Source organism: Perissodus microlepis, chromosome 8, assembly GCF_051167445.1.
Source record: "Perissodus microlepis isolate ML-2025 ecotype Zambia chromosome 8, ASM5116744v1, whole genome shotgun sequence".
Taxonomy (NCBI): Eukaryota; Metazoa; Chordata; class Actinopteri; order Cichliformes; family Cichlidae; genus Perissodus; species Perissodus microlepis.
Window position 1 is genome coordinate 5,720,025 of NC_140468.1, and position 20,768 is coordinate 5,740,792.

Here is a 20,768-nt window from a genome sequence, read left to right on the forward strand (position 1 = left end):
CATACTCCATCCATTGTTTTCTTCTAGCTCTACTGTACTTTGATAGTAGATGACTAAACTTGCTGATCTGAGTCCTAGCTTTCTGTAGCTTTGTGATACCAGCTCCACGACGATAGATAGGTGGATCTAAATACCCTTTCTCTGATCAATATCAAACAGATATTAGACCGAATGACAGTGAGTGTGTGAGGGTTCACATGATAAGGCATGAATTTAATTAATCAGAATCAGAATACTTTATTAATCCCGAAGGAAATTAGGGTTACAGCAGGCAGCACGCTAATGGCGCATGCGCACTTACAAAGGAACCTTCTGACCAACTTTACACAAACATCACATTGGGGAGACATGTCAGAAAGGTAGGCTGATAGGAAAAAAACAACGAAAATACATAACATGAGGTAAGAGGAGGAGAAAAAAAACTCCGCTCAGACTGAGCTCCTAGTGGGAGAACAGTTTGATAACAGAAAAAACACCTCAGCACAAAAAGCACATGACTATCAATACACCATAGAAACACAAGACAAGCAACATGGCTGGGGTTATTGTTGAACCCCAGCCATGTATCTGTATAGCTCCAATTTAAACTCCCAATTTACTGCAGAATTTAATATGACCTACTTATGGCCAAGTTAAATTGTTTACTACATTTAACTGAAATCCTATATTGGAAATTAAGAACCTGCTCCTGTGGAATAAGAAGTATGAATTGCCTGGTGTAATTATGCGTAGAGTGAAAGCAGGAAAATCATTCTTCTCATGCTGTACATTAGTTTTAAACTTTATGTTTAGTATTTAGTAATGGAGTGCTGCTCAGAAGGTTTCCTGTAATTAAAGAGTCTTAGATATTTTTTTCAGTTGATTAACTGCTTGGTCTGTCAACATGCTGTACAATGGTAAATATTAGAAACATTTGCTCAGACTAATTGGCTTAAAATGATCATTTAAATGAGTTTAAATGATAGATTTTTAACTATTGGGCAAGCAAATTCCATCAGTTGTACGTGCAAAAATCCCATTCTTTTAAACTTTCGGTCATGTCTTTAGGGAATTTCTTCGAGTTCATCTGAATCTGCAAAAACACATCTCCTCACATAAATCAGAATCTTATCTGAGAAACAGGAGGTGAGATTGTGACCATGTGTATTGAATTGGTGTTATGAATCTAGCATCCCCACTTTGAAGTGGTGATTGTTATATCGATCTACTGGGTTGCCAAGTTGAAGATGTGTGTCAATAATCCAAGTTTTACAAATCATTGTAGCAACATCCCCAAGTTTATCTTCTGAAAGTAGATATTTCTTGGCAAAACATTTTATTTTGATTCTTTTTTAAATTAATTTCCTTTTAAAGTTTCACATGAGTGCGGACAAACATGAATATAAAATTGGTGGCTGGTGAACAGAGATGTAATCTGATTACTTTTTTCAAGTAACGAGTAAAGTAAGGGATTACTATTGCAAAAAAGGTAATTAGATTACTGTTACTTTCCCGTAAGCACACTGCGTTACTAAAACCGTGATTTTTTTGCGAGAGTGTCTCATGACAATGACGTAAGCGAGTGCGACGTTTGTGGCAACAGCTGTGTGCAGATCAACAATGGATCATATATCGAGTGCGGGAGGAGTATGAGCGTGCAGCGTTTAAAGCGTGGAAGTACTGACGTTACTTTGAGTTTGATTCCGTAAAAAGTGACAAAAACATTAGCGTCCGCTGTTCACTGCGTGGGAAGAAAACTTCTTTTTACAGCGAAAAAACCCCTGAACTTTCGAGCAAGCGCCGAGTGCGCTACCAGGGAATGGGAAGTTCACAGACAAACTCGCGGATTCTTCCACTGACCGCTGCAGCACATCTGCACCAGGGCAAAACTCCGCTTGCTATACAGGTGAAAATAGAGCAACAGGACCTCTGAGTCTTTGATTTTATTTATTTTCTGCTGTGTTTCACTTGCATTTATTTGAAAGACTGATTGTAAACACAAAAAATATTTTATTTTATGTGCTGGAATGTGCAGAAAATAGGTTTAAATGTTAAACAAATTTCTTCCAGTCAGAGAATGTTGCATACAATTTAATTTTTGCTTGATGCATAAAGTCAAAAGATTAAAACTAATAAAACAAGTTTTAAAAAGAGATTTTTCCATTTGATTACATTTTATATGATGGATTATGCAGAAAAGTAGAATTGGGCTGAAAGATCTATCGCTTTATCACCTATTCAGGTTGTAAATCATGTTTTTAAAACGTAACTAAGTAATTAATTACTTTTGAAAATAAGTAATCAGTAAAGTAACAGGATTACTTTTTGGGGGAAGTAATCAGTAATTAGTTACTGATTACTTTTTTCAAGTAACTTGACCAACACTGCTGGTGAAGCATCCACCACGAACCCTCCTAACTGATGTCCTGCTGTATGTTAGAACCAGCAAACAACAACCAGAAAGAGGAAGCCGTGTGAGTGGCTTCCTGAATCTGTAGCAAAGGTGACAGTATTGATTTCCCACCAGCCTGTTATCCTCTGGCAATGTGTCAATATGCAAAAAATCTCATTCAGCTTTGCAGTTGGCTGGTTTTAATTCACGTTCTCACTGTGATAGGTCCATTAATGCTGCTGCATGCACATAGCACAGGAGGCTGTTTCCATGGTAAATGTGTCCTGTATGATTCATGCTGCCATTTATTTCAGCCAAAACTAGCATCATTTAAGGTTAACTGCTGCTATTGTTATAACAGCTTATTATTATAAGGTCAGTAGATGATTGATCCTGTTTCAGTTTGTCCTTGTAAGCTTCCAAACTGATTATTATACTACCCCCAGTCTCTGCCCGAAACTGGCATGCGAAAGTTGACGTATTTGCTTTCTTGCTGCAAGTTAGATTAGCCGTGTGCATTTTTGCATTTGGGGGTTCTTGACAAGCTGTGCATTAACTTGGTATTTATGCTGACCCTAGCAGTTTCTAAGCTGCACACTTCTCATTTTAACATCTCTCACTGTTTCGTCTTCATGTTTAAAATCTGTCATTTAATGTCCAAAGCCTCCAGCTGTTTAGTTTAATTTGTGTTCACTTCATAGCAAATGAGATATTTGGCATTCCTCATTAGTTGAGGAATGTCTGCTTTTGGAAGTCGATCAGGTAAAATAATGATGGTCATGATTTGTTGAATTCATTTTACTGATATTATCAAACCTGGCTGTCGCTAATACAAGCATGCTCCAAAATAACTGCTGGACTATCCCTGAGATAAATTTAAGCTCTGGGTGCCATCGCAGTCCTAGAAAAATAGTCTGACCACTTGGCCGCAGCATCTCTGGCCAGTTACGCTGGGCTTACAACACCAGTCTTTATTTAAACGAATGAACAGAGAGACAAAACTTTATATCACTGCTCATGTGGGTGTAAATTATACTTGCACAGTAGTTCATGTGTTTTTACTACGATAACAGGCCGACCACCACTCAGGTGAAAGTCTTGAGATATAAAAGTTCAATCACACAGAGCATGTATAAACTATATATTATATATTTGAAAGTAGAATTTCTTTCTTTTAAACTTTAATGAACATGTGACACAAACTTTTGGCATTTCCGTTTTGGCCATCAAGTGCTCTGCTGCGGTAAAATGGCACAAACCTTGCTTGTGCTCTGCTTTTGCACCTCTGACCTTCGAGGCGAGGCAGAAATGAGATAGGAAGTGAAGGTGTAACGCATTAATCTCCAAGGCACATACGCCCCTGTCGTGTGGAAGAAATGAGTGAGATATGAGGCTGCTGTGCACTGACAGCTATGACAAGAAACCCCAGCATTGAATCTGACAAAGTGACAAGTGGGAATTAGAGAGCTTGTAGATGGACACCCAAATCCGGCATCGCTGCATCTGGAAGTGAAATTGGGAGATTGAGTTGAGACAGATGGTGGCAGACAGAGAGAGCAGCATGAGTTAAGGGATTTTTAGTTATTGTTCATTCAGAGAGAGTCACACACACACACACACACACACACATATGCATATGCACATCCTGAATTGATGTACGAGGCATACAGAGAGCCATCAGTGCACAGGGAATGGTTTGTAGCATTCAAACATTGACAGTAACACAATGGGAGTAGTTCAGTATACACAGAGCTCTACATGGAGGGAAACGTGAGGACAGAGACATTCTGACAGCTCGTCTTTTTTCAGATTTGATCTAAAATATAAAAAAAATTAGTGGTGTTCTGAAATCGTACATTCAGTAATATTGTGCATTTTTGTTATTAGGTTGGGCTCTTTTGTAAATACTCCCAACAGACGGCTGTTTACTGGAAATAATTACAGTACCAAGCTTTTTAATGAAGTCATCAGCATTCACAAATTAGTGTCTGTACAATAGGAGGTACGCTTTTATTGTAAAAGATCCACAACTGTGCTTATAAAAAGTCCAGACTTCATTTAAATTTGGCTGACCACCTGTTCAAAATCATCTCTTTCCTGCAGACGCGTTACGAGTGCTTGTACGTACACCGCATCAATTTCTTCATTGACTTTAAATTTTCCTGAGAGCAAACATCATCTTCTGTATCACTGCTGATGAGCGCTGGGTTATCAGGCAACAACACAGGGACCACACAGCAATTTTCAGGGGAGGAGAGTGCAGAGTTCATGGTGATGCAACCAGATGCATGGTTCTCATTTATTTTTCCAACATTTACAGCTTTGTGCTGCCTGAATTCCCAGCCCAGGGTCACACTGTACAAATTGACATTGTGTGCCCTCTCACAGCACACTGAAAAGACAGGAGATTTTTCTTCACCACCTGCAACTGGCTTCCTGTAATTTTGTCCTCTTAAACTGAAATTGAAGTTGCAGGATGGACATTTTTGCACAGAATAGGAGATTTAACACATCACTGATGCACAAATGCAAGTGATCAGAACAGAATTTCCATGGTGTGATCTAAAAATTTTAAGCACCGGTTTGCTCGAACCACACAAAGGCAAATGTGTCCAACAGTCATAGGCATAAGAAACTGGAATTCTCTCAGTGATCATCTTAAGTGTTGTATAAATGTTTCTCAATTTAAAATCTGCTATAAGAATAAAATGATAAACCAATATGAAGAAGTTGAAAAGAATAGAATTTAATTGTAGAAAAATGATCCTTTTAGTTTGATATTTAGTGGTATTGCTCATTGTTGAGTATATTGTTCTGTTTGCTTTGTTTTGTTTTGTTATGTGCAGAAAATTGTCATAGTGTAATTTTGGTTGCCTACTTGTATTATCACAGATAGGGGGCAGGTATCAATAAGAATTTATTCTTCTTCCTGCTCCTTTTCATGCATGGAAACAGTGTTACTTTAATTGAAAGGAAGGTTGTGTATGGGAATGCATTACTGCTGTACCATGTGTGAAACAAAAAAAAAAATGGCAGCAACATGTGCACAAAGAAACCGCCTTTAAGTGGAGATAAAAGCAAATTTAAATAAAAACATCTTGCTCTAAACCAATAAATGCACAAAAACATAACATGGTCTTTAGGTGTCGAACTTTCATTCATATTTTTTTTAATCGTTACATCACTGTCCCAGTGTGTACATAACACAAGACCTTTATGTAATAAATGTCACTCTGCAAGGGTGAGTGAATTGGTGAAGGTGAAAAAGTGCAAGAGCTGAAGGAAAGGTGGGTGAGGAGGAGCGGATAGAGATGTGGGCAGACAGCCACAGCAGCGTGACTTGGTGCTATTGATCAGACAAGGTCAAACAGAGGGGAGAGCAGTTAGCTCATTGTTGATTAGCAGTGATAGGCTAACACCACAGCATCCCCTTGGCTGCCCTATTCTGTGTATTTACTGCTGCTCCTGCAGGGCAGCTAAAAGGAAAGACTGGGCTGATAGATGGCCAAAAGTGTAGTGAAGAGCCAACAACTGTCTGCCAGAGGATTTATATGCCAATTAATGCTGGGGTTTCACAAGTGAGATCATTGGCTTGTTATCGTTCATTGAAATTAAACAAAATAACGTTGAAGAAAGGGGTGGAATACTGATTCTGAATCGGTGGCTCGCGTTGCTTCTGTTCGCAATCTTTTTTTTTTTTGTCTTTTTTTTCATTCTTTTTTACCTCGTCTTCTTCCTCCCCCCCATTTCCTATCTAGTGCTGACTTTCCCCTCTCTCTTCTCTCTCCCGCCGTTGTTGTCATGCCAACTTCCCAGGAGACGGTGTTGTCATGGATACCGAGCGGCAGGGCAGATCAGCTGATGTCTGGTGTCATTCAGGCATGTGCACAAATCGGCCTCCTGTATGTGCGCTGGTTCCCTCCCTTCTTTGCAGTGAGCTCCCGCTCTCCTCATACCTCTCAACCAAACACAAACTAGAGCTGCAGTGTGACCACATATACTTTATTTACACACTCAGTTCAATAGTCTACATGCAGCTGTGTAGTGCGTGGTGTTTTTCTTGACCAGTTGACTCCAATAACTCAAAGCATTGAACACAAGATGTGCCAGCTTATGCACTCCCAAGATCAGGATATGATGAAAAATAAATTGTAATAATGCTGTAAATTTGTGCATCTGCAGTTTGAATTCCCTTGCATTTTTGCAACATGGATGGCTATGGAGCTTAAGTTATTATATTCATTTAATCACAGAGCACCCACCCTTTCCATCGTAATTGGGCTTCTGGGATGTGTTATATAACCAATTATTTGATCCCCAAAGAATAAACTGGGAAAACCTGCTGTTCACATTTTGTCCTCTTGACATCCGTGGACCAATGAATGTCAGACCTGAGGGCACACAATTAAGACCTTTGTGATTTTGTCCAGGGGTTTGCTCAGAAGATACATCCAGTCATATTCAGCAAATGGGGAAAAACGTTCCTTGCAAAGCAAGCAATTCTTTTTAATTTGTTAATTGTGTATTTCTGTTTTTTTTTTTTAAAAAAAAAAAAAAAAAAAAAAAAAGCATATTAACAAGAATCCTGAGTACAAAACCTCATTTGGCTTTTTATATTAATGTCTGATAGTAATGTTTGATAGAGAAAGTCATTTTCCAAAACAGTTGTTTTGGTTATATATATATGTTAGTCATTTGGTTTAGAATGATTGGTCGGTTAAACAAACTAGTGAGCGTCTAGTGCTAAAATTCTCATCCATTGTCAAAATGTTCTGCACATTCATTTGCAGATATGTTTTAAAAGAAGTTAAAAAGAACACAGATGGTGCCAGGTCATTACGACACTCAAACTACAGCTGTTACTTCATTAAGGACATTGTAAGGCGTCATTGGTGCCGACCCCAACCCTAGCAACTACGGGTGCAACGATACACAAAATTCACGGTTCGGTTTGGTTCAATACTTTGGTGTCACGGTTCGATATTTTTTCGATACAAAAAAATGTTCATGCTTTTTTAATTTGTCATTTATTAAAATTATAAATATATATTTTAACTCAAAAGTACAGTTTTTAAATTTAATGTTGCTGAAACAACAAAGTAATAAAAAAATAAATCTATCTGATGGAGAAATCACTCATCTTTGGAAAAGAGAGTTTATTACAGAGAAATGGCGCTTTCCAAAATAAAAGCTATACTATACGCTTCTTCTGGGCTATATTCTCAGCAGCATTTTAAACATATCAGGTCCCCATAAGGAGAATCATGTGCTAACGTCTGTCTAAATGACTCGGGTAAAGTTTGTAGCATGCGTGCTTGTTGTTTTTGTCTGCTTCCACTTGTCTTTGCACTACAATGATGTCGGAGTAAATGTGCAGTCATATTCGTTGTGTTCCCACTAGTGCTGTCAGCGTTAATCTGAAATAACGTTAACGCCACAACATGGCAAATCTCCGTTAACGAGCTACCATGGATCGCCCCGTGCGTGGGGCTGGACAGCGTCAACACGTTAACGAGCAAACTGCGCTAACGCAGTAGTTCCCACCCATGTAATTGAGCATTGCGTGGCACATCCGACATACTGTTTTACTTTTGTCCATGACGCGCTTACCCTCAGGGTCATACTTCACATGAAGACCAAAATAGTTCCAAAGGCCAGATCTGAATGAGGGTGGGGGAGGTTCAATTTGCCATGTTACAACGAGCTTAGCTTCTGTCTTGCTAGCTTGTGCTGCGCTCAGTGGATCTGCGCTCGACAGTGCAGCCTAGGCGGAGTAGTCGAACGCAGATCCACTGAGCTCTCAACACAGACAGCATCGTCAGAAGAAAAGTTGATAAAATAAATTTAAAAAATTTGTATTGTTCGATACATATGCGTACCGAACCGAAAGCACTGTATCGAACGGTTCAATATCGATACGAGTATTGTTGCACCCCTACTAGCAACCAAACCCCAAGCCCTTTTTCTTTTTTTTTAAATTATGTTTTTTTTTTGTTTTTAAATTTACTTTTTACCATTCAATCGTAAAAGGCTGATGGCATATTGCTGTCTCCCTGCTGGGCAGATGGGCAGTGTGGACACAGAAGTTTGTGAATGCACTAACATTATAAAAACATTATGAAACTGATTCTATAGGTAAAAACCTCGGATGAGTTTGAACTCATTGCCCTCAAACATAAGGTCAAAGTCAAGTTTTCAGAAAATTTTTGGAAGATAATAAATCTAGAAAGGTGTTCATATTTACTTTTAATTGATTAACTATTGAAACATCTATAACATGAAGTGTAAGAGTGAAGGTTCCACTCACAGTTTCACATTTCTTGCAATATTCCATATCCTAAAGATAATCGGTTATTATTAACAAACAAGACAACAAAGAGGAGAACATGAAATATTGTTATGAAATAACTGGGATTCATCACATCTTTAAAAAGGCTCAAAAGTTGTACAGTCGTGTAGTCTACATAACAACTGCACTGAAAATCCTACAGTGTAATCGTCAATACAGATCCAGAGCGTGTATCGCCCAAATTGGAGGGCAGGACTAAAATATGTCAACATCTCCAAGTTTTGTTAAATATGTAACGGGATGACAGACGAGTCATTGAGCATATGGCGGGGCAGATGAATGGCTCTAACAGATTCCATACTCTGGTTAAACTGATTTGGGGGAAGCAAGACAGAGAAAAAAATGAGACAAGGAAGCGAATCTGAATGTATCATTACCCAACTCATTAGAACACCGACTGTCGTTCCAATCAATTAAGCCTTTAATATAAATGTAAATGTAATCGGCTCTTTGTAATTAACTGTGGGTGGATTGCTATACAGAGAGGCATGGCTTTAGGCTTTAATTCACGGTGATTACATGAAGTGTTTGTTTCTGAAATCACGGGCATCATGTTGAGGCTAAATAAGCTAGCTGGTTGATTTGCCGCCGGTCGAAACCTGTCTCTGCTTGTCTGCCTGTGATGGGGAGTTTGTCTCGGCATTGCTCTCTGGTGATGGTTATTAGTGTAGCTGACTGGCTGCCCTCTGGCTATTTCCTCAACATTCACTGCCTTCAGTTCAACTTGGAAAGACAAAGAAAAATGGCTAAAACCCTAGGGAAGATGACAAAGGAGACAAAGGAAAGCGAGGCTAAATAGAGGGTGGATATAGGATAAAGGGAAAAGTAATGGGAAGTTAATGAGAAATGAAGCTCAGGTCTTCTTTTTTCTCCTGAAAAGTGTTTATCTGTAAATATATTGGATTCTTCCTGCAGCTTTGTAGACCTGTGAAGCAGACAATCCAGCTGAAAAACTGAGTCTCCTTTTAACCCAGCTGCTTTAGTTTGGGGGCTCTAATTGGAAAAATTAGACTGGCCCTTTGGGAGGCTAATCTATAAATCATTACTCCAGATGCTGATGACGTTCTCCACCAGAAGAAATCCCGTACACCAGTTGACACCAGAGACGGATACTGACTTATACAGGGAGTGCAGAATTATTAGGCAAGTTGTATTTCTGAGGAATAATTTTATTATTGAACAACAACCATGTTCTCAATGAACCCAAAAAACTCATTAATATCAAAGCTGAATGTTTTTGGAAGTAGTTTTTAGTTTGTTTTTAGTTTTAGCTATTTGAGGGGGATATCTGTGTGTGCAGGTGACTATTACTGTGCATAATTATTAGGCAACTTAACAAAAAACAAATATATACCCATTTCAATTATTTATTTTTACCAGTGAAACCAATATAACATCTCCACATTCACAAATATACATTTCTGACATTCAAAAACAAAACAAAAACAAATCAGCGACCAATATAGCCACCTTTCTTTGCAAGGACACTCAAAAGCCTGCCATCCATGGATTCTGTCAGTGTTTTGATCTGTTCACCATCAACATTGCGTGCAGCAGCAACCACAGCCTCCCAGACACTGTTCAGAGAGGTGTACTGTTTTCCCTCCTTGTAAATCTCACATTTGATGATGGACCACAGGTTCTCAATGGGCTTCAGATCAGGTGAACAAGGAGGCCATGTCATTAGTTTTTTTCTTCTTTTATACCCTTTCTTGCCAGCCACGCTGTGGAGTACTTGGACGCGTGTGATGGAGCATTGTCCTGCATGAAAATCATGTTTTTCTTGAAGGATGCAGACTTCTTCCTGTACCACTGCTTGAAGAAGGTGTCTTCCAGAAACTGGCAGTAGGACTGGGAGTTGAGCTTGACTCCATCCTCAACCCGAAAAGGCCCCACAAGCTCATCTTTGATGATACCAGCCCAAACCAGTACTTCACCTCCACCTTGCTGGCGTCTGAGTCGGACTGGAGCTCTCTGCCCTTTACCAATCCAGCCACGGGCCCATCCATCTGGCCCATCAAGACTCACTCTCATTTCATCAGTCCATAAAACCTTAGAAAAATCAGTCTTGAGATATTTCTTGGCCCAGTCTTGACGTTTCAGCTTGTGTGTCTTGTTCAGTGGTGGTCGTCTTTCAGCCTTTCTTACCTTGGCCATGTCTCTGAGTATTGCACACCTTGTGCTTTTGGGCACTCCAGTGATGTTGCAGCTCTGAAATATGGCCAAACTGGTGGCAAGTGGCATCTTGGCAGCTGCACGCTTGACTTTTCTCAGTTCATGGGCAGTTATTTTGCGTCTTGGTTTTTCCACACGCTTCTTGCGACCCTGTTGACTATTTTGAATGAAACGCTTGATTGTTCGATGATCACGCTTCAGAAGCTTTGCAATTTTGAGACTGCTGCATCCCTCTGCAAGATATCTCACTATTTTTGACTTTTCTGAGCCTGTCAAGTCCTTCTTTTGACCCATTTTGCCAAAGGAAAGGACGTTGCCTAATAATTATGCACACCTGATATAGGGTGTTGATGTCATTAGACCACACCCCTTCTCATTACAGAGATGCACATCACCTAATATGCTTAATTGGTAGTAGGCTTATACAGCTTGGAGTAAGACAACATGCATGAAGAGGATGATGTGGACAAAATACTCATTTGCCTAATAATTCTGCACTCCCTGTATTTGTCCGAGTAATTCATCACATCTTGTCGACAAATCACCAATTTGCCTTAGTGTAATAGTAATGATCTTTTCTTATTTATTCTGAGAAAATTCAAAAAGGGGGGAAAGTATGTTTAGCCTACACAATTTCTGCTAGAAGATCGAGCTGCTAATAGTTTCCTTTAAAATGAAGAAAACACAATGTTTAAAGAATAAAAGTACATGCCCAGCCTCGTCCCACTGTTGAAATTAACAGGATAAAGACGTGCATATTGGAAAAAGACTAGACTAATGGAAGAAGATCATTAACATATACTGGCCTCTTCCTCAGACAGTTTGCTTCATATTGATATGATGGCATCACACAGTTTCTGCAGATTTGTTGGCGAAACATCCACCATGCGAATCTCCCATTCAAACACTCTCTGGGACTGAGATCTGGTGACTGATGGGCAGATTTGAGTGGGTTAAACTTGCTGTTCAAGAAACCAGTTTTAGATCATGGATGGAAGCAGCCATCAAAGTAGGGCTGCAAGAAATTATTATTTTGATAATCGACTAGTCACCGATTATTTTTGCGATTAGTCGACTAATCATTTCAAGCATCCATTGGACGTAAAAGTACAGCTTATTGCACCAGCAGCATCTGCTCTTATATAACTATCATTAGCTTACAGCTTGAAGTGTTTAAGGTATGTGCTAACTAAAAATAAAGACAAGATGATAGTTTATTAAATTTTAATGAAATTTGCAGATTGTTTCGGTGAAGTTTAATAAACTCAGCCGTCTGCACCTTGCTATCTAAAATATAACAGCCAAACAATAACATTTTTAAGTTATCTAAGTGACTTATATATCATGTTTAACCTGAGTAGCGAAAGACGGCGGTGGTTTTGAAAACGATTTGCTGGGAGTCCGGTGCTCTCACCAGCTCTAGCGAGCCTTGAACCCCGCTTAGCTATCGAGCTGGTGGGTAAGAGACGTCTCCGAAAACGTCGGAGCGCTTTTGAAAATATGTGGTGTCTTGATAAACTGAGCAGATATTTGAGGTTTACACAGCTACATTCTCGCCTGAAAATATGTTAAACGTTTATTTTGTGACCCAGAAAGAATAATAAGAGTAATATTAAAACTAACTAGCTGCCGCCATTGTTGGAAACTGAGCAGGGCCGCACTATGAATTCTGGGACACAGCTTCTTCTTCTTCAGGGTTTAACGGCAGCTGGCATCCTTGTACATGCAGTGCTGCCATCTTCTGTTTCAGTCTGTTATTACACTCTTAAATCCTACTACTTATTCCTGCGTCTTTGGGGATCTTACAAAGCTTCAAACGACATGATAATCGATGTAATCGTGACTAGTCGACTAATCGTGGCAGCCCTACATCAAAGGATGGGTACACAGTGGTCATAACACAATACAGTAGATATGGTCGTTAACAATACTCAGACTGTGGCGTTTAATTAATGCTAAGGGGCACAAAATGTACAGAGGAAATATCCCCCACACCATTACACCTCCACCACCAGCCTGAACTGTTGATAAAAGGGAAGATATTTTCAGTTTCTTACACAAAATGTGGCAGAAATTGAGACCTTTCGTTCTGCCTTTCTGTCAGCTCAAAGCAGTCCAGCCATTTTTTTCTGGCATCAGTAGGACATTTTCTGGACCATTCTCTGTAAACCCTGGAGATGGTTGTGTGGGAAAATCCCTGCCCATCTGGCATCAACGATCATGATAAAACACCTTTCTTTCCATTCTGATGATCACTTTGAACTTCAATAGGTCATCCTGAAATGCCTAAACACGTTCAGCTGCTGCTGTATGATTGGCTGACTACATTAATGTGTTATTAAACAGGTGGCAGGTGAGTGTAAGTAATTATTGTACTGACCAGTCCAAATCCTTCAGCTCTCTTCACTTTACTTCCTGGTGAAGCAAGCTGTGGCGAAACCAAATTACTCCACTGATTTTCACATGCAACTGCAACACTGTAACAGTGCAGAGTGTTTGTTTGTGTATTTCTCTGTCTGTTTTATGTACATGTTTATCTGTGTTTAACTGCGTGTGTCCTTTCTCTCTCTCTATTTGTGTATCTCAGGTGACAGGGCTGAGCGTGTCCCCCGGGAAGGACCAGCTGGTTGTGTTCCACACCAAGGACAGCAGGGATCTCGTGGTGTGCCTGCAGGGTATGGTGCCTGCCAATGAGAGCCGCATCGGGGAGCTAGTTGGCACCCTGCTTAGCCATTTCAAGAGGTAAGCAGTGAGGGAAACAAGTAGTAGTCAGAGGAAGGGCAACAGGCACTGGTGAAAGCAGAGTCACCTGTTTATGTGCCTAAATATGATATGTTAAAATGTCCTCAAAAATGTTAGCTGTTCTGATTTAAAGATTTGTGGGTGACACGAGGTGAAGGTAGCTCATTTCTTCTATTCACTGTGTAGAGAAAACTGTTTCCAGTTAATAATCAGCATATTGTCCCCACTTAAACCTTGTGCGGCTCTCATTTGAGGTAATTTCCCGCATAGCTGCAGGAGCAACGTGCTTCCTAAATTGAGAAAATAATAAAATTGGCTTAATTGAATTTCTAGAACATTATGTCAAATCCAGTCACACTGGCTCATATGTGTGGTACTGGCTGATGTGACCTGTGGTTGCAGGATTATGAGGCAGTTAGACGACGCAGCAGCAGCTGTCCCCACTTAAACCCTAATGTTCACTTAATAAGGACTCAGAGCGCTCTTCAGGACAGGATATTAATTCGTACATCATTTGTTGTTTTCCTGTTCAGCTGAGAAAGGCAGATGGATAATTGGGATAAAATGTTTGTTAATTCTTTCTAAAGCTATTGTTTCGTTTCTACGTGGTTTTCTGTGTCCGCTTTAGGTCAAAAATGTGAAATGAACAAAAGTCAGTATGGATGTGCCAATCAGATGTTTTGATAGGACATCAGGCTAATCCTGATTAAAAAGCTGGATTGGTTCTTGGTGACAGCTGTCCAGTCTGTTCAGTTTAATTCTCGGTTGGTCTCTGTTCACTACGCCACGCGTCAGCATCATTGCATTGCTGAGGGAGAGATGTAACGTACGTAGCACGGAGGAATCCTATCAGCAGAGAGTCTGCAGTTATGAGATATTTCACTTTTTTTGTAAATCTTCAGTTTTTTAACTTAACTGCAATCTCTGATCCAGTGAGCTGACATTACTGAGGAAGAACTATTTTAGATTTATGTCGCCATTTCAATGTTATTTCGCTTCACCTGTCTCTTGTATGCAAGGATGTTCATTCACAGTGAGACTGGGAGCAGGGAAAAGACAAACGCAGTAAAGATCGACACACTAATGTGAAATGAAACTACTGTGCAAATGCAAACCCTGTTCTGAAAAAGTTGGGTTCTTTAAAATGGAAATAAAAATAGAATGCTCATCTAATAAATCAAATTTTATTCACATCAGAGGACATAGAAAACATGTCAGATTTTTAAAATGAAGAAAAATATTAACTCATTTCAAATTTGATGACAGCAGCGTGGGAGAGGACCGTGTTTATCACTGTAGTATCTTCTCTTCTTTAATAATAACCTGTAAACATCTGGGAACGGAGGGGACCAGCTGAAGGATTTTTGGAGAGGATTGTGGACTGCAGACAGGGCAGTTAAGCACCCACACTCTTCTACTGTGAAGCCATGCTGCTGTAATAGATGCAGTATGCAGTTTGCTTAAATGCAGGCTTTGCTTAAATATGCAAAGCCTTTCCTGAACAAGTCATCGTCAGGATGGGAGCACATGTTCCTCTAAAACCTGTGTATAATGTACCCCCATACCATCAGACATGTTGGCTTTTTAGTGAGCTTTGATAGAAACCTGCTCCTCTTTAATCCAAAGGTTGCATGTCCATGTTTTTGAAAAAGACGTTTACTTTTCCTCAGTTAATTTAAATGAGCTTTGGCCCAGAGAAGATGTGTTTTTGGATCGTGTTCACTTATGGCTTCTTCTTCTTTAATACAGCTTTAACCTGCATTTTTGGATGATTCTCTGAACTGTGAGTTCTGGAAGTGTTCCCGAGCCCACGCAGTGGTTTTTCTTTGAATACACGTGCATATTTTTAATGCAGTGCCACCTGAGGGCCGAAAGATCTCAGGCATCAGAGGTCTTCAGGCCCTTTCAAACTAAAAATCCAAAGCTTTTGAAGATATTGTGTAGTGGATCTATCCACTGTGGGGACCCCTTGCAAATAATCGAGCAGCCGAATGAGGTTATAAAAATTTCTTTAGTTCAGTAAATCTATATTTATTTGTTACAATTTTTTTGATAAAGTTACACAGAACGATTTCCCATCTGTTCTTCACAGTGAGAAATATAGCTTGTTTTAGAAGCAGGCATCCAGTTAAGTCTGGGCATCTTTATTATTCAATCTTTTCAATTTGTGTCACCAGAAAGAAAGTTGTTTTTTTTACCTTCTAAACTTAAAACAAATATAGTGGAGAAATTCCATGTATCCATCTTCTTCTGCTTATTCAGTTCAGGGTTGTGGGACTTGGGAAAAATTGTGTTTTTAAATTCAGTTGACTGGTAATCATAGATTTTTATTTGTTTTTTCAGCCCAGTAGTGTCACCAAAGTCTACAGCTGTGGACATCAGACATGCAGGTGATCAGGCCAACTTTTATAGACGGCATAAAAAAGTTTAACTTCACCCCAGCTTGAACCCAGTGCATTTTATTTGACTTATTAGATTGGTTGTGTCATTAGATTAAACAGGGTTACCACTAGGGCTGGGCTATATCATACCGTTCACGGCAATACCGGTGTAATTTTGGGCAACAATAGGAAAATGACATCGCGATAGAATATGGGTAAAACGCGCATGCGCAGTGCCTATGTTTACATACGCACATGGCGGCGACGCAGAATGAGAAGAGCGAAAGCGGATCGTTAAATGAAACGGATGAACCAGAACTGGTTTGTAAAAATGCTGCAACTTCAGTGGTGTGGAACTGGTTTAGCTTTCGTCCGTCAGATACACAACAAAGCACTATTTTTGGTAGAGCATGCTAGCGGGCCGTCGTTATTACCGTGTTGTTTGGAAAATACGGCACACTTAAAATCAATCCTTTGATTTTTCTGAAAATCGACAGTGCCCCTTATAAACCCGTGTGCCTTATGTTTGAATTCTGGTTGTGTTTACTGACCTCGAAACGATTTTAAGTACACGGTGCTCGAAAATCTGTCAAATGTTTTAGTGCGACTTTGCTAAGCTACAAAGCCGCACCGCTTGATGGATTGTCGGAGCATTACGGCTATCGTAGGCAGGAGCCTCGTGGAGTGACACGTACTGTGCTTCAACATAATATTACCGTATTGTGTGTGTATAACCTCTTTTTAAGTTTTGTGGATATTATACATGGTTATGCTGAGGATATGTCGGCCAATTTCCACTGGAAATGCCTTTTGGTTAAACTGTCAGTAAGGATTTGCATTTGCACTGTTACATTTTTATAGAACTTTAATGCACATAAAAAACAGCTGCTTGTTTAAGTGAAAATACATTGATGTGTTTTTTTGCACTAATAAAGTTGTGGACTTGTAAAGTATTTTGTCTAGTGTCAGTTATATCGTCAGTTATATCGTTATCGCAAATTTTCAAATGTATATCGTGATAAATATTTTTGGTCATATCGCCCTGCTCTAGTTACCACCTACGTGTGCGAAACGTGGTGTGGATCAGAAAATGGACAAAAACAGACAGAGTGTGTCTAAACATGCAGTTCTTCTATAATTGCTGTTTTGTGCTCCACCTGCAGTATTACGCATTGAAGTTAGGGAAAATTTCATCATGTCTTTAAATATAAATAAAACATTTTATCCGCATCCAGTCGTCAGTCCAACAACTGGCGTATTTTTTGAGGGGAGGTGTGTGAACAGTCCTCTTTCATCCAAGCAGCACACACTCGCTGGTTATGGAAAAGATTACAAAGTCATCTATATGGGATTATTTTTTAAACGGACAAAACCAGCTGCCCAGGGACTTGGCTGCAGCATTCAGATAAAAGATGCATCAAGCAAAGAAAACCACTAAGGAGATTGCTAAAACGGCCTCTTCTTCTATATCTTCTTTTGGCTTCTCCCTTTAGGGGTTACCACAATGGATCATCTGCCTCCATCTCTTCCTACCCTAGCAACCTCTTCTGTCAGACCAGCCCTCTGCATGTCCTCTTTCACTTCATCTATCCTTCTCTGTTATCTTCCTCTTTTCCTCCTGCCTGGCAGCTGCATCTCCAACATCCTTTGTCCAGTCTAGTCACTATTCCACCTCTGTACATGTCCAAACCTCAGCCACCAGCCTTGCCCCTCTAACTTTGTCTCTAAACTGCTCAACCTGAGCTGTCCCTCTGCTATACTCATTAATAATCTTGTCCATTCTGGTCTGAACAAAACTCTTAGCCTCTTCACCTGTGCCACCTCCAGCTCCACCTCCTGTCTTTTTGTCAGTACTATAGTTTCCAAACCATACATCATAGCGGGTCTCACTATCATCTTGTGATGTTACACATCACCCCTGATGCTCGTCTCATACTACAATACATACTGTCTTAACCCGGCTTCTACAACTCCCTATAAGCTTTTTCCTCTGCCTTTGCAACCTCTCTGTCTGCTGTATGCTTTGCTTCTTCTTGTGTTTGCTAGTGCACACAAAGATTGGACACTGAAGCACTGGCTAAAGGTCATGTGGTCTGAGTCTAGATTTCAATTATTCCACAGTGGTGCAGAAAAGAGGCACATGAAGTTTATCAGTCATCCACGTCATCGTAGTTTAAGGATCTTGGAAAGAAAAGCATCTGGACTTCTTTAAATCGGATGGTAAGGTGGGGCTAGGCTTCACAGTGGGTTCACCTGAAACCTTGGCTGATTGTGACCCACACCCGTTTTCACACCTTGGCTCGTGTGAATAGGTAGAGGATCCATAGGGGGTCCATTACTCTCTTGGGGACACCCGCATAGGGCTTAAAATCTGTGACTCTCCACCAATTGCTCTTAGAATTGATGAAGCTTCTCGGATAAAAGGTGAAACGTCTTCAAGGAAGCTTAAAGAAGTCCAGACGCTTTTCTTTCCAAGCTCCTTAGACCACATGAAGTGATGCACCCATCGTGTCTAGTACTGTCTGTACAAACATATCTGATCTGCTCAAGATTCAGTTGGGACACAACAAGATTCAGCAATGTTGTGTCCCCAAAACTGTGGTCAGCTGACTACCCGAATATACGTAATGAGCTGGAAACGACATGGAAATATTCCAGGATTCAGTGAAAGCGTGTTGAGTGTGAGAAATCATCTTGACGCTCGCCGCAAACCTTAACTTCAATCAGCGTCTGTGGGATGTGTGCCGCTTTATGCAGCGGTTTGACTTTCCCATCATCGATACAAGATCTCAGTGAAAAATTGATCCATCTCTGGATGGAAATCAATATGGTGACATGAGCTTGGCATAAGCTTATTGAAACAATGAATGTGTGCCATCATCGGAGCTAAAGAGGGTCGAGTGAACTATTACAGTGGTTTTTTTTAACTTTTTTTTTTAAGTTGCTTGGCAGTGTGTTTAGTATATTCACATGAGTTGAACTTTGCGTTTTCATGGTAGAAGAAGATGTCAATGTCTAAGCTATGCAAATCCAAAATAAAATAAACTCAGTAAGCCCTCGCTGCCAAATGGCTGCGTAAGATCAAATCAATGACACAATGTAGTTTATGTTGATAGCTGACCTTTTCGTTAATTTGATGTACCCATACATTAATGTTTTGATAAGGCGTGTTTTTAAGTCACTGACACTGATTATTATTATTCCTGACTCGTCTACAGTATAGTCTGCTACATGCATTGAGTTCTCTGTTTATGTTTGTGTCTCATTGTGGTTGTAAGAGAGAGACAGGGCGGTGCATATAGTATTGCTTGCAGACAGATGTGCCTGCATCTGCTCATCTTGGTGTTTAATGTGTTTGCAGCGTTGCCTGTGTGTGCGTCCTTCATCATTGCCGTTTGGTGGTGTTACCTTGTTCCATTGTGGAGCCCATTTCCCCGTAGGTGTCGGGCTGTTAAGAACCTCCAGTGGGCTTCGCGTAATGACCCGTATGTGCTTCACATTCAGGCTCATCCATCATTGTGAAACAGTGACAGAACAAAGGGAACACCAGCATGTGCAAATAATGTGTACGTGTTTGTGATTGTGCCTTTGTTCTTAGTAGATTTGTGTGTTGTGTTTGTGGAGGATTTCCCGAGAAGCAGTCTACATATGATTGCGCTCATGCTTGTGTACTGTAGGATCTTCTGCATCCAGTGTCCTGCTGCTGCAGCTCCCTGTAGATGCGGCTTTAACCTTTATCTCTCCTTCAGCATGCTGCACAGTGTCCATAACAGCATACTGGAAGAAGGGCAGCTTAAATCAGCAACAAAGCAACACTTTATCCTCCTCAAAGTGACATCGAGGCCAAAACAGAATGACACCGCCAAAGGGAATAAATCCTCTTCTGTCATGGCTGTAGTCGGATACTTGAGTTTCCGTGTGGTGCCATTTCTTTTTGACAGTTTGCAAATCTGCTTGACATTAATCTGTTTGATATTTTCCGTTATTATTTATTTATTTATTTTGCTGAGAAATGTAAGTATTTTTCATAGTGTCAAGCACAAACTTATCAATACCAAGTTCCTTCAAGCTGGAGTGATTCAGAGAATTCGACTCCGCATACATAAGAAGATAACCCTCTTCCTCTTATCGGCCGTGATGCACCACTTGTCTGAAGAAATTCCAAAATATTTCAGTCTTATTTTGCATAAAAAGGAGGAGGAGGGATTAGATTCCCTTGCCTCCAGCCTTTCTTCTTTCTTTCTTCCTCTGCGTATCCTTTTTTGCTCTTCTTTCTTCTTCCTATTTTTGACTATCCCTATTGTCCTCATCTCCATCTCTCCTGAACCCCTTAGGCCCCCCCTCCACTTGCTCATCTCTCTCTCTCTCTTTCTCTCTCTGCCTCTTTCTCAATCTTTCCTTTTTCCTCCCCTGGCTCCCCCCCCCTTCTTCATTTCTGGAGAAGAGGCAATGAAATATTTAAGGCTGTGCTGCTGTTGAGGCCTATATTTAGACAAGACAGAGCCACCCCCTTTTTTCTCTGTCTTTCCCTTGTGTGTGTGTGTGTGTGTGTGTGTGTGTGTGTGTGCTCCTGTGTGTGTGTTGACATGCGCACCATGCAGCAGTGACTGCAGCACACCCACAAATCCTCTGCTAGGATAGGAGTAGACACGCTGCGTCTGTCACACATTAAAATCAAGGACAGAGTCAAAGAACCCAAAAGACCTCATATATATGTTCCAGCCTCTCTCACTGATTACTACACATCCTC

At 40.3% G+C, this 20,768-nt stretch overlaps 1 protein-coding gene across 1 annotated transcript in view; it reads left to right on the forward strand.

Moving 5' to 3' along the window:
- Nucleotides 1-20,768, forward strand: part of myo1d (myosin 1D) — a 122,588-nt gene that overhangs the window by 75,157 nt on the left and 26,663 nt on the right. The window contains exon 21 of the mRNA XM_084937172.1: nt 13,483-13,637. Within this exon, the coding sequence (XP_084793298.1) occupies nt 13,483-13,637 (155 nt within the window). The remainder of the gene's footprint in view (nt 1-13,482; nt 13,638-20,768) is intronic.